Source organism: Poromitra crassiceps (assembly GCF_964638095.1).
Source record: "Poromitra crassiceps genome assembly, chromosome: 12".
In the NCBI taxonomy this organism is placed as follows: Eukaryota; Metazoa; Chordata; class Actinopteri; order Beryciformes; family Melamphaidae; genus Poromitra; species Poromitra crassiceps.
In genome coordinates this window covers 4,803,985-4,821,484 of record NC_139632.1, presented here as the reverse complement: position 1 = coordinate 4,821,484, position 17,500 = coordinate 4,803,985, and the positions used below count along the sequence as shown (strand labels likewise).

Below are 17,500 nucleotides of genomic sequence, written 5' to 3'. Positions count from 1 at the left end.
ACAATTGACAGTACCATACAACTTCAGACAGTACAACTGAAGTCAATGTCAATCGGTTGTTGTGAGTCACTAGTTGTTCTCTGAACGATGAACAAGGACAATGAAGTTGCCGTTCTGTCTGAATCCTCTGGGTGGCGCTGTGTAAAAACAGAGTGACACGCGACACAGACGATAGGCTGTCTTTAGTGAGGTTTCCTCAGGCTCCGCATACTTGCCCTTTTCCCATTGGCTGGTTCGCAGCAGCCACTTCCTCGTACGTCACGTGTTAGTGTAGTTTGGTTTACGGATGCTCGCGCTCGTTCGTTCGTTGTTGTGACTGAAACACAGGCGCTTTTGCTCGGCGTGTCGGTCTGTCAGTGTGCAGCAGAGCAGACATACAGTCGGTGAGCCATGGCGCAGTGCACAGAGCCGTCCGGCAGCAGCCTCGGGGGGAACGGAGAGCAGAAAAGGCAGAGGAAGGTGGCTGTCATCACGGGCATCACCGGACAGGTAACGTTCACACAGCTCGAGCTCAGCTCAGCATCCACGTTGGGGATGAGCGACTTGTTAATGCTGCTACACGTATTCATTCAATGGGAGGCGATAAAGTAGCAACGCTTTGTGTCCACCCTTTCTTGTGGACAAAGCATAGTTCCTCCACCTCGGCATTGTTTGGAAGACTCTTTTTCATATTCTGTTGTTGTTAGCCTCTGCAGTCTGCAGTAACGGTGCTGGTGTGCCGGTGTCATAGCGCGAGACTCTTCAGTCATTCTTCCTTCAGACTTCATGACTGAAGAGTCTCGTTGAGGCTAGTCAGCAGTGATACTCAACTTGCGGCCCGGGGGCCAGATGCGGCCCGCCTCGATAGGGTACAGAGTGGCCCCCCCGACAATTTCCTAATTCACAATGAAAACTAAGGTTAAATCAAATTTGACTGAGCTCCAGCTAAATTGTCAAATATGGCTGTCTGCTCGCCACCCAGGCACTTACAGTATTATGTATTAACTATGCAAAAAAAAGGTGAGACTAAACTCCGGCTGACACCCCAAAATCCTACAATCTGCTACAGAAAAATGAATATGAAGGTTTATTGACTGGCCCCTTGCCTCCTGTCATTTTGCAAAAGTGGCCCCCAGGCAAAGCAAGTTGAGTAGCCATGGGCTAGTGTGTCAGATGCAGAAGCTCATCTCTGATTGTCTTTCTGGATTTTCACACATTATATTTAAAGCTGAACACGGGAGCAGGACAAGCATCTCTTGGTCATAGTTGCACTGTTTCCTTCGGCTTTATTCGGCAGAATCAGATTCAGAATCACTTTATTGCCACAGTATGCAAGTTACATATGAGGAATTATTGTGCTTGTTGGTAGGCAAGCACAATCTCTGAATCTCTCATACTTCTTCTTCTTTTCTTCTTCTTCTTCTTCTTCTTCTTCTTCTTCTTCTTCTTCTTCTTTTCTTCTTCTTCTTCTTCTTCTTCTTCTTCTTCTTCTTCTTCTTCTTCTTCTTCTTCTTCTTCTTCCTCCTCTCTTCTGGTCAAAAGCTGTGTGTCGCCATTTAGGAGTTTGTGTCTGTATGCAATATACAGAGATAAGAAGTAGGAAGATAACTAAAGACAATCACAACGTTGCAAGTGCAATCAAATCAAATATATATATACAATATGTGCATGAGTGGAGGAGTGTTCCGTGGATAATAAATATGAATTTACGTTGAATTTACATGAGATTTACAGACTGAGTTAAATAGGCGTTAAATAGGCAGTGCATTTACCTTAATTTACAGTCGGAGTTGAATATGAGTTTACATTGAATGTACATGAAATGTACAGTCTAAGTTAAATAGGCATTAAATGTGCAGGGAATTTACATGAATTTACAGTCCCAGTTAAACAGGCATTAATTAGATATGAGTTAAAGTTTTATGGGGGGGGGGTTCAGCTGAGTTCAGGAGGAGATAGTGGGTTTGGGGAGGGGGGTGTTGGTGAGGTCCTTGGAAGGGGTTTCCGGGCCTTGTTGGTGAGGCTGATGGCGGTTGGGAAGAAGCTGGTCTTGTGGCGGGTGGTTCTGGTCTTGCCAGACCTCAATCTCTTGCCGTGGGGGAGTGTCTTAAAGAGTTTGTGGCCAGGGTGGGAGGGGTCGGCCATGATCTTGCGAGACCGCTTCAGTGTCCTGGCTGCATGCAGGTCCTGGAGGGATGGCAGGTTGCATCCGATTATCTTCTCAGCACAGCGGATGTTGTCTGTTAATGTCTTTGAGAGTGGCAGCAGCATACCAGACGGTGATGGAGGAGGTGAGGATGGACTCAACGATGGAAGTGTAGAAGTGCACCATCGTGGCCTTTGGCACTTTGGGGTGCGAGAGGAGTGGGGGGGGAGGTTGGAGGGGGGGAGGACTTGGTAGAGGGGGAGTCGGGGGGGGGGGAGCGGGAGTAGGGGGAGAGGACTCGGTTGGTAGAGGGGGAGTGGTGGAGTTGTGTTGAGTCGTGGGTGTTGAAGCGACAATAGAAGTCGTTAAGTGTGTTTGCCAGGTGGGGCTCATCTAGCCTGGGTAAACCCTCTATGTGCTATCTGTGACGTCACGTTGAAGGCTGGGTCTACCCAAGCTAGGGCTCATCTGTCGCTGGTGGGGCAGAGTGTCATGGTGTCTTGGTGGGGCAGAGTGTCATGGGTTAGATCTGTCATCTACACTATCACACAGAGGGCTTGAAGTTGGTGATCTCTCTAAGGCCTTTCCATAAAGAGGCAGAGTCTTTGTTTGAGGCTTGTTGGTGGAGCGCCCGCTCTGATTATTGATGTTTGACAGCCCGGCACTGCCTTGCTGCATTTATATTTACATTCTTTGAAGTGCTGTTTGTGTATCTGTTGTGTTGTGTCTCATGATTGTTCTGCCTGGCCCGGGAGGTCTAAGACAAACCACACCATTTTACTTATGAGCTAAAAAAAATCAAATATGATTTATATGGAAGAAAAACACAGTGCCATCTTCATGAATGCAACGTGTTATTAATATTACTAGGAACATTTTTCAGATGACTGTCTAATATTAACTCACTGTTGATACCCACTGTTGATATGTGGATGATAACAGCTGCTTATACTGACCTTCCAGTGTGTATATAAGGCCTTTGTCAATTGACTGACGCCAGAGCGGACTCTCGTCTCCTCTCCTCTGACAGAAATATAATTGGACTCTCTGTTATCTATCCAAATAAAACACTTCTGTCACAGGAGCACTTTTCATATTCTTCATTTCTGCATAAAAGCATCTAGAAGGTTGTTTTACAACAATTACATAAATTGTCTGTTGTGATTTTCAATATAATAAATCCTGAAGAATAAGTGCACAGTATGTTTTCTATCATTTAATCTAGTGACTAGTGATACAATTAAAGGTTACGGCATAACAAATAAACAACTCTAGAATAGAATAGAATAGAAAAGAATAGAATAGAATAGAAGCACGCAACACTGGGATGAAAAGTGTAGGGTGAAGAAGATGACTGATGTATTGATGTATGTAAGGGAGAGGATGGTCATGAGTTGCCCTGCCTAAAAATGTATATGAGTACATTAAACCTTTGATTATGGAAATAAAGCTAATGTAATTTAAAAAAATTACGTCAAACAACTACTGCATTTTAGTAGTCATCGACTACTCCCCCCCCCCCCCCAAAAAAAAAGTAAAAAAAAAAAAGTAGTCGACTAGTCACATAGTACAAAGTACAATAGCACTCCTACACAGTAAACAGTTAGTGTATATTGTCACAGAGATGCACAACTGTAACGTTATCTCACCCATTTCCGAATGCCTGGGAACAAGGCGGTATTGTTTGACCATTGTAAAATTGTATGCCAACTCCGCCTGTGACCCAGGTAATATAATCACCTGCTCAGTAGCTGGCAGCTATGTGAGACAGTGAGAGAGAGCATTCTGAACCTCTGCTAACTAAGATGTGCTCCAATATAACACTATATTGAACGAACGTAACTGCATTGTCAGGTACCCTTTGAACTGTTTTATGAATTTAATACATTTTCATAAATAATCTAGAGACAGACGATGATGCACAGTAGGGGTGTCAACGGTTATAAAAACTTGTAAACGTGTGCTGCGTCGAACGCTAGTTTTTAACGGAGATTGCACCTTTTCTCTGCCTGAGGAAATGTACCCTCGATGGTAAGGAAGCAGGATACAGCAGCACTTGGATACAAGTGGCTAACGTTAGCTCCATCCGTTTACAACAGTGGTTTTTGCTACAACGTTACCAAGTAAATTACGTTACATAACAGCTACATTACCATCTTCAGCCAATCCCAGCTGCTGGGCGATCTGAAGCCATATATTGTCCATTTCGTTGTTAAAGTACGCAAACGCTAGTCCTCGCAGCGTCATACAAAATTGGATGTTGAGAAACCAAATTGATGAGCCGGGGGTTCCCCCATTTTAGCAGCAGGCAAGGTCATGGAGGTATGACAGCTGTAAACAAAGGATTTCATTGGTCAAACGTATTTTTCCCGTGTGTGAACACTTTAGTGTAACGTTAAAGTTATCATCTCTAGCCTACAGGCAGCATTATCACCTCTAAACAGTTATTTTCTGATAAAAAATGAATGATTGCGAGTCCAAAACACAGTAAAATCATTGTCAAAAATGTATTTAATGGGGGGGTGGAAGACGTGTAATCGGTTATTGATTTTTCTAAATAAATAACTAAATTAGATAAGCAGTAACTAGCGTTACTGCTATCACAGTTACCCGCATACACATGTCAAGGGACTGCAGGTTAGCAAGCAACAGACAGGAAGTTAGGCACTCGCGCGCGCAAGTGTGTGTGTGTACACGGTGTAGATAAGCGTAAGTGTGTGTGCGTGTGTGTGTGTACACTGTGTAGATAAGTGTAAGTGTGTGGGTGTGTGCGAGAGAGCGCACGCGTGTGTAGCCAGTGCGCCGGTATGCGCATTGAGGAGAGTATACGATGTCTTTGGGATCTCTGATTTGCATCAGAGATGTAGGGAAGAAGCAAGAGACTTGTGGAATGTTTTCCGGGTTAAGGGAGAAGTTGTCAGTTGACCATTCCCAGAATGCATCCGTGGAGAGACAACGATCCCTGGTCTTGGAAAGTCATTTTCAACGTCTCTCTCGCATTCCTTCGTCAAGCAACACTCTCACAAAGCTCCTCCCCCCTGACAGAAAACAAAGAATAACAGTGTTATTTCATTTTTATTCTGCTGCTCATGGTGATATATCTGTCTCCTAAAGGAATAGTAGGATCCTGAGAGCCCCTGTGCTGATGCAGGAGGCAGGCATCTGGTTAGACCATCTCAGACATAATATGGGGGTGGCTTCCAAAACACCAGCCGGACCACAGGCTCACCGCCATGCTATAAATCGCTAGGCTAACTACTGTTCATAAATTGCGCGGCAGCACGCTGCGTAGTCTGAATATTAGATTGCTGTCATTGGCTGGAGGGCCGGGGTCAGAAGGCGTGAGTTATGGCAGACCACCTGAGTGCCAAGTGCTGCTCCGGCCCGGGCCGGGCAGGGGCTCTGGCTGATACCACTGCTTTAACGAGCCGGAGGTTATGAGAAGGACGGGTTGGGCCTCTCTGTTCCACAGTCAAACTTGACTTTGGCTTTTGAGCGTGTCACTTCTTTCTTCAGCCTGTCTGGCTCGGAAAACAGCAGTGTGTTGTGATACACCCCCCCTCAAGCTGTTTGACGTGTGGTAAACAGCAGTGTGTTGTGATACACCCCCCTCAAGCTGTTTGATGTGTGGTAAACAGCAGTGTGTTGTGATACACCCCCCTCAAGCTGTTTGATGTGTGGTAAACAGCAGTGTGTTGTGATACACCCCCCTCAAGCTGTTTGACAGAGATAATTGTCTTCGGCAAAAAAGAAGATAGGCTCAAAGTTACTGCTCACCTCGAATCCCTATCTCTGAAGCCAAAGGACCAGGTAAAAAATCTTGGCATTATTATTGACTCTGATCTAAATTTCAACTCCCACATCAAGCTTATAAGAAAATCTGCCTTCTATCATCTAAAAAATATAGCAAGGATTAGAGGCTATATGTCCAAACAAGATCTTGAAAAACTAATTCATGCTTTCATTTCTAGCAGGCTAGACTACTGCAACAGTCTTTTCAATGGTCTTCCCAAAAAAGCTGTTAAACAACTTCAGCTCATTCAGAATGCGGCTGCTAGAGTTCTAACAAGAACCAAGAAAGCTGAACACATTACACCAGTTCTCAAATCCCTGCATTGGCTGCCAGTAAATCTTAGAATAGACTTTAAAATTCTGCTAATAGTTTACAAATCTCTCAACGGGTCAGGCCCACACTACATCTCTGAAATGCTTCTACACTATGAACCATCCAGATCCCTGAGATCTTCAGGCACTGGTCTACTAATTGTCCCAAGGACCAAATCTAAACATGGTGAAGCCGCGTTCTCCCACTATGCCTCTCATAACTGGAACAAACTCCCTGAACACATTAGATCTGCCCCTACTCTGCCTATTTTTAAATCCAAGCTAAAGACCTTTATGTTTACTCTTGCTTTTAACTGCTACTAAACTACTGCCTCTCTCGGCCTGTAATTTTAAAAAGATTTTTCCTGTACATTTCCAACAAATGGACTGTACATGTAATAATAATACTGAAGAGTGCCTTGTAACTTATTTAAAACAGAAATAATGTTTCATGTTTGTTAATTTGAGTATATATTTTAACTAAAACTGTCGGCTGTGTTTTTTATGTGTTTTTTATATGTGCATTGCTTTGCTGCTTGTTTTTTCGATTATTTTTTTGTAAAGCACCTTGAATTGCCTTTGTGTATGAAAGGTGCTATATAAATAAAATTTGACTTGACTTGACTTGACTTGATGTGTGGTAAACAGCAGTGTGTTGTGATACACCCCCCCTCAAGCTGTTTGATGTGTGGTAAACAGCAGTGTGTTGTGATACACCCCCCCTCAAGCTGTTTGATGTGTGGAAAACAGCAGTGTGTTGTGATACACCCCCCCTCAAGCTGTTTGATGTGTGGTAAACAGCAGTGTGTTGTGATACACCCCCCCTCAAGCTGTTTGATGTGTGGAAAACAGCAGTGTGTTGTGATACACCCCACCTCAAGCTGTTTGATGTGTGGTAAACAGCAGTGTGTTGTGATACGCCCCCCCTCAAGCTGTTTGATGTGTGGTAAACAGCAGTATGTTGTGATACACCCCCCCCTCAAGCTGTTTGATGTGTGGTAAACAGCAGTGTGTTGTGATACGCCCCCCCTCAAGCTGTTTGATGTGTGGTAAACAGCAGTATGTTGTGATACACCCCCCCTCAAGCTGTTTGATGTGTGGTAAACAGCAGTGTGTTGTGATACACCCCCCTCAAGCTGTTTGATGTGTGGAAAACAGCAGTGTGTTGTGATACACCCCCCCTCAAGCTGTTTGATGTGTGGTAAACAGCAGTGTGTTGTGATACACCCCCCCCTCAAGCTGTTTGATGTGTGGTAAACAGCAGTGTGTTGTGATACACCCCCCCTCAAGCTGTTTGATGTGTGGTAAACAGCAGTGTGTTGTGATACACCCCCCCTCAAGCTGTTTGATGTGTGGTAAACAGCAGTGTGTTGTGATACACCCCCCCTCAAGCTGTTTGATGTGTGGTAAACAGCAGTGTGTTGTGATACACCCCCCCTCAAGCTGTTTGATGTGTGGTAAACAGCAGTGTGTTGTGATACACCCCCCCTCAAGCTGTTTGATGATGTGTGGTAAACAGCAGTGTGTTGTGATACACCCCCCCTCAAGCTGTTTGATGATGTGTGGTAAACAGCAGTGTGTTGTGATACACCCCCCCTCAAGCTGTTTGATGTGTGGTAAACAGCAGTGTGTTGTGATACGCCCCCCCTCAAGCTGTTTGATGTGTGGTAAACAGCAGTGTGTTGTGATACACCCCCCCTCAAGCTGTTTGATGTGTGGTAAACAGCAGTGTGTTGTGATACACCCCCCCTCAAGCTGTTTGATGTGTGGAAAACAGCAGTGTGTTGTGATACACCCCCCCTCAAGCTGTTTGATGTGTGGAAAACAGCAGTGTGTTGTGATACACCCCCCCTCAAGCTGTTTGATGTGTGGAAAACAGCAGTGTGTTGTGATACACCCCCCCTCAAGCTGTTTGATGTGTGGTAAACAGCAGTGTGTTGTGATACGCCCCCCCTCAAGCTGTTTGATGTGTGGTAAACAGCAGTGTGTTGTGATACACCCCCCCTCAAGCTGTTTGATGTGTGGTAAACAGCAGTGTGTTGTGATACACCCCCCCTCAAGCTGTTTGATGTGTGGAAAACAGCAGTGTGTTGTGATACACCCCCCCTCAAGCTGTTTGATGTGTGGAAAACAGCAGTGTGTTGTGATACACCCCCCCTCAAGCTGTTTGATGTGTGGAAAACAGCAGTGTGTTGTGATACACCCCCCCTCAAGCTGTTTGATGTGTGGTAAACAGCAGTGTGTTGTGATACACCCCCCCTCAAGCTGTTTGATGTGTGGAAAACAGCAGTGTGTTGTGATACACCCCCCCTCAAGCTGTTTGATGTGTGGTAAACAGCAGTGTGTTGTGATACACCCCCCCTCAAGCTGTTTGATGTGTGGTAAACAGCAGTATGTTGTGATACACCCCCCCTCAAGCTGTTTGATGTGTGGAAAACAGCAGTGTGTTGTAGGGGTGCTCCAAAAAATCGATTCTGAAAGGATCGCGATTCTTAATGCCACGATTCCTGGATCGATTCCAAACTCCCAAGAATCGATTCTTAACTCATTGAGTGCCATGGACGAGTATGTTCGTCATTTCGTTTAGTAACGTAGAGTGCCAAGGACGAGTATGTTCGTCAATTGCGTTTTTTGACGGTGGGACGTGGATCAAAGCCTCAAGCATCTCCTGTACAAATATGGGAGCTATTGAAGGTGTATAACCTATTTTACGGACTCATTAGGTGGCGACAGTGCTCTCCAGATTACAGAAAGGTCCGGAAAACAGGAGGAAAAAGCCGTGATCAAAGAGAAACCGATGCATGCTGCAGCCAGAGCCATATAGATTGCTCTGTCTGCAGCTGACGTTGTCTGCGATCCGCAGTCAATCCGCGCCCACAACTGAGCTCCTCTGCCTCTGTCTGTCTGTCTGTCTGCATATAGTTTCTCCACATGATTACCCGCCAGAAAGGCAGCACCCGACGCCGAAGGGCCAAACCTTTCCCTGCAGTCCGGTTTGGCATTTCCGTGTCGCGCTGGGAGCCACCCGGCGCACAAAAACGAAGCGCTCCGAAAATAGACTGGGTGCGTGTAGGCTGTGTGTTAGTGTGGGGAGGAGTTTGCAGCTGAGGGGGGGAGAGGGGGGTGGGGCACGCAGGCACCACACAACTACACCACGTCACTACATCAGAAAATATTAGCTAGAGTCAGTGAATGTGCTTGAAATGCTTCATTTCACAAAAGGCTGAATATCTCAGCTTATAATTTGAAACCTGTCTTTTTGCTCAAAACAGCCTATCTTCTCCGGCTCATAACTAAAGAACGGAAAATGGTATCAATAAACTTTTTTTTGCAGATGAAAGAAGAGAGTCTCATCATTCTTTGTGCGTGTTCGGTCGGTGTTTACATAGTAATATCACACAATATTCTGTGGGCCTCGAGAAATCACTGAAAACGCTCTGAAACTCTGGCACTGGGAGCGTCCGTTCTCCAAAAGTGGCTGGCACTCAATGAGTTAAAATTGTATTTTTTATTATTTTTTTATTTTTATTTTTACAGTGCACCTGAACGCAACATGCAAGATACCAGCTGAATAAGTGTCCAAATGTTCATGTCATTTGTGTACTGTACTGCCACGGTGCCACCACCTCTTGCACTTAAGAACTCTGGTTAATGTATTCCCCCCAAAAGTCTACAGATCCCCCCAGCCTATAAATCCATCTTATCTGAAGAACATAAGGGGGGAATTCCCCCCTAGTTTGCAAAATTAATTTAGGCCCTGACTGTAATACAGAAGTTCAATTTGAAGTTCAGCATTAATACATTTGTCATTTTTTGTCTTAGATTTACCTTTGTGTGTTATTGCAATATAAAACTACATAATTGAGAATCGATTCTAGATTCTGGAGTCGAGAATCGTTGGAATCGAGAATCGTTGGAATCGAGAATCGATTCTGGAATCGGATCGTGACCCCAGGAATCGGAATCGGATCGGATCGTGGCTTAGCTGGATCGGAGCACCCCTAGTGTGTTGTGATACACCCCCCCTCAAGCTGTTTGATGTGTGTCCTACAAGAGACCTTTTCTCTTGCTCCTTTGTTGGCATTTGGTCCACTTCTCTCAGCTGCTCCCCGCCTCCGTCTGTCCACACAGGATCAGGTCTGTCTGAGCGCCAGCAATAATAATCATAAAGCTCAGAATCCAGGCACATATCTCCTCTGTCGCTCATAACGTCTGCTGATGACTTCTGATGGCTCCTCCAAGGCTGCCCCCTCCCCTCCTCTCCTCCTCTCCTCCCAATGAAGTCTGCATGTCTGCTCACTTTGATTTGGACAGGAAGAGTGTCTTTTTTATGGAGTCATCATCTACTGATGTAACCTACCGGTAATCTTTTGTTATTGCTGAGAGGGTGAACTAAAGTTTAGAGTGAACAACTCAACTTCAAATGCTCAGCCTACACAGCGTAGAATCTTCAGTTCTTTTCAGCAGTTCCGTAATATGCCAAATTATTATTATTATTATTATTATTATTATTATTATTATTATTATTATTATTATTATTATTATTATTATTAATAAACCTTTATTTAACCAGGTGAGTCGCATTGATCAGGTCTGTGAAGTCCATTGCAGGTGGTCCCTGACCATCAATAATTGAGTTCCCATGTAATCTCAACCCCTTTCCTCACACCAGTGGTCCTCAGGTTGCTTCTTCAGTCAGAGTGGTGGTCCCTGACTCCGTCACAATCAGTTGAAAACCCCTCGATTTGGAGAAATGGTGATAATAACTGATGATAAGAGACTACCTTAATAGGTCTATTGGTTGCAGCAGTAGTTGTGTCTGTGTGTATGTATGTATGTACAGCATGCATGTGTCTGACTGACTCCCCACTCAGAGAAGTGGTAAAGTGATGTATTTCCTGTGTGTAGAGGAAGCCCCTCCAGAGCTGCTGATTGCAGAAGCATATTGATATAGCAGGGAGCAGCTCTGCACGGCACGCGCTCACTCATTTGTTACATGTGACACGCCTGAGTTACTCTAAAGCACGGGGGAGAGATCTGGACTCCTCTCCACGCAGCACACCAAACGTCCTTACGATTTACTGTGTGTGTGCACGTACGTGTGTGTGTGTGTGTGTGTGTGTGTGTGTGTGTGCGTGTGCGTATTGCGGTCTCTGATTGCAGCTTCATTAAGCTGTATCAGGCTTAATTGCAGGCCAGTGGTGTGTTTGGCAGCCTCTGCCTGTGGTCTAAAGAAAGCACATTACAGTGATTCATCTGTAGCTTACACACAATGGCAAATTAACACGCTCTGTAAGCACATACAGCCATGAAGTGTGACTACGTCTGCTGTGCTCGCTGGCAAATACTTCTCCTTCTTCTTCTCACCCCAACGAGGACTCTAAGGTTACACAACTGCCTTACTGTTATGAGCCTCTTTCACTTCCCAGACAATTCACCCATTTTGTGTCTAAAAGACAGGAAGTACGTCGGGCACGTGGTGTTAATGTGGGCAAAATGGCCGACAGCTTTAGATAAGCTAACAAGCTAAGCTACTGATGTTATCACACATGATAGACATAAAAAATATGAATCATACAAACATTCAATGATCATGATTCAAGTGTTACAGCACCATTTCTCATAAACATGAGCCTTACTTTTTGAAAATAAACGTTGTGAGAGTTTAACTTCATCTGCGTAGTTGTCGACCCCGAGCCGAGCACATCCGGTAGGGCGATCCGATCCTGTACCTACACCGGGGCCCTTGTTAATGTTTTGCTTGCACTAGTGCTGCACGATTAATATAATCGCAATCGCAATCGCGATGTCAGCACGTGCGATTACATAACCGCAAAAGTGTGCGATTTTTTTTTTCACGTCTTTTTGTGTGTGTGTGTGTGTGAGCCTCCTCTAAACTAACGTTACACGCGACGCATTAAACACGTTTCTCTGCCATCACACTGGGCATCAACACTAGCGGGATACTTCTCCCATGCACTCCCGCAAATAAGTAATGTTATGCGCAGCAAGGTTACATAATATCTTACCGAGAGGCAGAGAGAGAACATCCATGATCGTTAACAGCGAGCTATGCTAATAACTAGCTAGCAGTTCAGAAATGCATAAACAGCCGTGTGATTAGTGAGAACGTCAGTAAAATAAGGAGAGAGCTGCAGGTGCTTATGCAGAACTAGTGCATGTTTAAGTGCACAGTGGGTAATGACCCGCTGTGATGAAGAATATAGCGAGATTAACAAGGTTGATAGCAGAGAAAACACTGTTGCAACTGCCAACAGCAGCACCTCCAGGCTTCAACTAGCCTGTCACATGACGCCTTCATGGTCCCTCGATAAAGTCTGCAGATGCACGTTACCTCACCTCTCTCTCAAGAAGCGTCACGTGAGTCTGGCGTTTAAGGCCATCTGTCACTACAAAAGAAATAAATGGGGTGTATCACTGTATTACTCGACAGACATGTAACTAACTTTGCCAGTCTGAGCCATCTTCTATGTGCTGTAACACAGTGCAGTTTCTATTTTTCTGGTGTTTCTTTTTACATGTTTGGGACAGGCAAATGTCTCAAAATGTTTTATTTTTTTGTAAAGATAATTTTATTTCAAATTGTTTTATTTATTTAGTTTTAATATATTTTAAATTGTAATATATTTCATGTATTTTAGTCTGTGATACGTGAAACCATGGTATTTTTGTCCAAGGTTATCATACCGTCAAAAACTCATGCCAGCACATCCCTAGATACCATTTGTTTATTATATCGCAATCACAATCGCAAATCGCAATATTGTCCACCATAATCGCTAATCGCAGCACTACAGTAGCTTGCACCTGTGTTACTTCCTCCCTTTTAGACACAAAATGGGTGAGTTGGGTGGGAAGTGGAAAAAGGCTAATGGGCAAAGACCCTGTTAATTCAGTCTTCCACCAGCAGGGGGTACCAAACCAACAGTCTGGGCCTGGGGTTTTGTCCAAAGTCATCACCCCCCCCCCCCCCCCCCCCCCCCCACACACACACACACACTGTTCCCTTCTCTCTGACTTGAGGGATGACAATGTTTATAGTGACAAATTGAACATCATCACTGTTGCTGTGTGTCATGCTAATGTGTAGCTCAGCTCAGCCACACTGTAAAGACACACAGCACAGCGCCAGAGGAATGCTGATACGTTGGAAGAGGAGAAGCCCAATTACAAGTCTTTGGCGTAACGCACACACACGTGCACACACACGCACGTGCACACACACACGCACCCACCCACACGTGCACACACACACGTGCGCACACACACACACACACACACACACACACACACACACACACACACACACACACACACACACACACACACACACACACACGTGCACGCACACACACACACCTTGTGATATGCTTATCCATTCTCTTAATGAAGCCACACCATGATGATGTGATAATGATGATGATGGGAATGTGATTGGAGCTAATGATAGCACTGGTGAGGGGGGGGGGGGGGATGGGGGGGAGATGGGGGAGACGCGGGAGACGGGGGGCGGGGTGGGGGAGACGGGGTGGGGTGGGGATTCAGTTCTGATGAGCTAACATTGTTAACATAGTTCAAACACATGGATCAATTTAGTCTGACATCAACCCTTTCTTTCTGTTTTTTCCTCTGTCTGCTTCAGCTTTTCTTCATCTCCTTCTCCTTTCTGTATCTGCCACTTGCTTTAATCCACCCCAGGCTACCTCTGTCCATATACAGGAGAGTGTACAGTGACCTCTGTCCATATACAGGAGAGTGTACAGTGACCTCTGTCCATATACAGGAGAGTGTACAGTGACCTCTGTCCATATACAGGAGAGTGTACAGTGACCTCTGTCCATATACAGGAGAGTGTACAGTGACCTCTGTCCATATACAGGAGAGTGTACAGTGACCTCTGTCCATACAGGAGAGTGTACAGTGACCTCTGTCCATACAGGAGAGTGTACTGTGCAGTTTGGGCAGGGTTTGCCTTTAACCGTAGCCTGGTATCCAGCCTTATATGAATCACAGTTGTCATCACTCTTCATATGGGGCTGGAGGAGCCACGCCCATCCACTGTGTTTATTCAGGACAGATAGAGTACTGTCTGGCACACCTGATTGGCTGGTTGATGTAGGCGGTGGCACCTTATTAATAATTAATCCTATAACTCATTACAGAGCGCTGCAACAACACACCTGTATGTCTCAATTATGCTCCATTTTCATACTCAAATAAATGCGACTATGTAAACATCACTGCCCACATACTTCCATGTCTCTTTCACGTTGGTATCATGTTAAGCAATACATCCACTAGTGGGCAGTAGAGAGTCAAATGTGTAGCTAGGCTAGCTATCTGTTAGCACATTAGTTATGTAGCAGTAAAACGCCACTGAATGACCAGTTTGATATCACTGTCAACCAGTCCGAGTCATGCTCTTTCCATAAAGCTAGTTATTTTGTTGATATTTATAACAATATTGTGGCTTTAAAATAAAGTTTCTATCGATGCGTTGGGAGACGGTCATGGCGGCTGTTTCCGGTATTTCAGCTCTGGACCAGACAAAGAGTTGGAACAAAGAGAGACAGACAGACAGGCAGGCAGACAGACAGGCAGACAGACAGACAGACAGACAGACAGCTATTAGCAGGATGTATATGATTTATTTTGACTATGTCAGATCAAAAGTAAAGCGCGCACATCCATTTGATGAGCAGGTGCTTGATTGGTTAAAGACAGTATAACCAATCAAAGTAGAGTCCGCACAGTTTATTCTTTTATTTTTACACACACACACACACACACACACACACACACACACACACACACACACACACACACACACACACACACACACACACACACACACACACACACACGTTTATAATTCAATTCAAACTTCAAACTTTACTGTTCAGTAAAATTTGAATAGAATTATAACTCCCCAAATGGACTGTTGGAACCATGTATGCACACCATAGGCTTTTTAGCAGCTTATAATATATATTTGTGGTGATTTGTTCCACAGAACACGCAGCCTCTTCTCTTGTTTTCTGTTCAGTGGCATAACTGGCATTAGCTTTAGCACACCTGTAGCTGTGTAGTTGCCTGGCTTTTGCACAGCTCTTGCACCCCCTGCAGACAAGCCTGTCCTACTGCGACCTTATGGACTCAGGGGGAATCATAACCCTGCAGTCACTCACTATCACCTGGCTGAGATACTTGTGTCCTTTTAGTACTTCAGACACTTCAACTCTTCTTCGTCTTGTTCTTGAAACACTTCTTTACCTCCCTGATATTGAAGCAGAGCACTGGTTTTATGTTTGGTCCAGCTGAAGAGTAGACTGATCATATTGTGTTTAGGGCCAAAATGACTCTTTGGGGAGTTTGTGGTATTATGGCATCGCACTGGCAGGTTGAGCGTATGTGTGACCGTGCACACGCGCGCGCGCGTGTGTGTGTGTGTGTGTGTGTGTGTGCACGTGCACGAATGTCTGCACACGTGCACGAGTGTGTGTCCCTCACCCCCCCCCCCCCCCCCTCCACTCTGCGCCCAGCTCCCCATAACAGGAAACAGCGAGGTGAGGCCAGGGTTTATGGGCTAATATGGCCTCAAAGGAGCCTCTTGTTTTGCAACAGAGCAGCGGTCTCTTCAGCCTGCTTTCCATGCTGGCCTGGTGGAGCGTGGAGCTGTGACCCTGCCTGGCACAGGGGCAGGAAAACATGACCGCCCGCCCGGGGGCTTTGAAGGGACGGGCGAGGGGGCTGCCCCGTGCCCGGCCGTCAACCCCCCCCCCCCCCCCCCCCCCCCCCCCGAGTTCGGCGGGAACAGGTCGGGCTTCAGTGCCACCCCACCGTCAGAATCATGGGCCAACCTGCAGCAACCCGGGGGAAAGTTCTTCTTAACGTGTTGTTTAATGCTTTCGTAAAACAAGTGGGGGAAAACCTCTAGGTGGAATTGCCTGCACCCCCAAAATATTTCACTTGTTTTTGAGCGGAAAAAATGGGTTTAAGACTGAATTTGAAACTAATTGATTGGTTTAGATGGGCCTTTTTTTGTGCAGTGTGTGGACCACATAGGACAGCCATAGTTCTCAGTTACTGACCCACTTCCCTGTGTCTCATATTGAACTGAACTGAGAGATAATGTCCCTCCCTCTAGTATTACTTCTAGTGTTTCTGTAAGAACAATCCTCTAGTATTACTTCTAGTGTTTCTGTAAGAACAATCCTCTAGTATTACTTCTAGTGTTTCTGTAAGAACAATCCTCTAGTATTACTTCTAGTGTTTCTGTAAGAACAATCCTCTAGTATTACTACTAGTGTTTCTGTAAGAACAATCCTCTAGTATTACTTCTAGTGTTTCTGTAACAACAATCCTCTAGTATTACTACTAGTGTTTCTGTAAGAACAATCCTCTAGTATTACTTCTAGTGTTTCTGTAAGAACAATCCTCTAGTATTACTTCTAGTGTTTCTGTAAGAACAATCCTCTAGTATTACTTCTAGTGTTTCTGTAAGAACAATCCTCTAGTATTACTTCTAGTGTTTCTGTAAGAACAATCCTCTAGTATTACTTCTAGTGTTTCTGTAAGAACAATCCTCTAGTATTACTTCTAGTGTTTCTGTAAGAACAATCCTCTAGTATTACTTCTAGTGTTTCTGTAAGAACAATCCTCTAGTATTACTTCTAGTGTTTCTGTAAGAACAATCCTCTAGTATTACTTCTAGTGTTTCTGTAAGAACAATCCTCTAGTATTACTTCTAGTGTTTCTGTAAGAACAATCCTCTAGTATTTCTACTAGTGTTTCTGTAAGAACAATCCTCTAGTATTTCTACTAGTGTTTCTGTAAGAACAATCCTCTAGTATTTCTACTAGTGTTTCTGTAAGAACAATCCTCTAGTATTACTACTAGTGTTTCTGTAAGAACAATCCTCTAGTATTACTACTAGTGTTTCTGTAAGAACAATCCTCTAGTATTACTACTAGTGTTTCTGTAAGAACAATCCTCTAGTATTACTACTAGTGTTTCTGTAAGAACAATCCTCTAGTATTACTACTAGTGTTTCTGTAACAACAATCCTCTAGTATTACTTCTAGTGTTTCTGTAAGAACAATCCTCTAGTATTACTACTAGTGTTTCTGTAAGAACAATCCTCTAGTATTTCTACTAGTGTTTCTGTAAGAACAATCCTCTAGTATTACTTCTAGTGTTTCTGTAACAACAATCCTCTAGTATTACTACTAGTGTTTCTGTAAGAACAAT

General features: G+C 44.6%; 1 protein-coding gene across 1 annotated transcript in view; it reads left to right on the top strand.

Moving 5' to 3' along the window:
- Positions 1 to 284: 284 nt before the first annotated feature.
- gmds (GDP-mannose 4,6-dehydratase) overlaps positions 285 to 17,500 on the top strand; it is a 291,450-nt gene continuing 274,234 nt past the window's right edge. Inside the window, exon 1 of the mRNA XM_083648242.1 lies at positions 285 to 489. Within this exon, the coding sequence (XP_083504368.1) occupies positions 391 to 489 (99 nt within the window). The 5' untranslated portion in view covers positions 285 to 390. The remainder of the gene's footprint in view (positions 490 to 17,500) is intronic.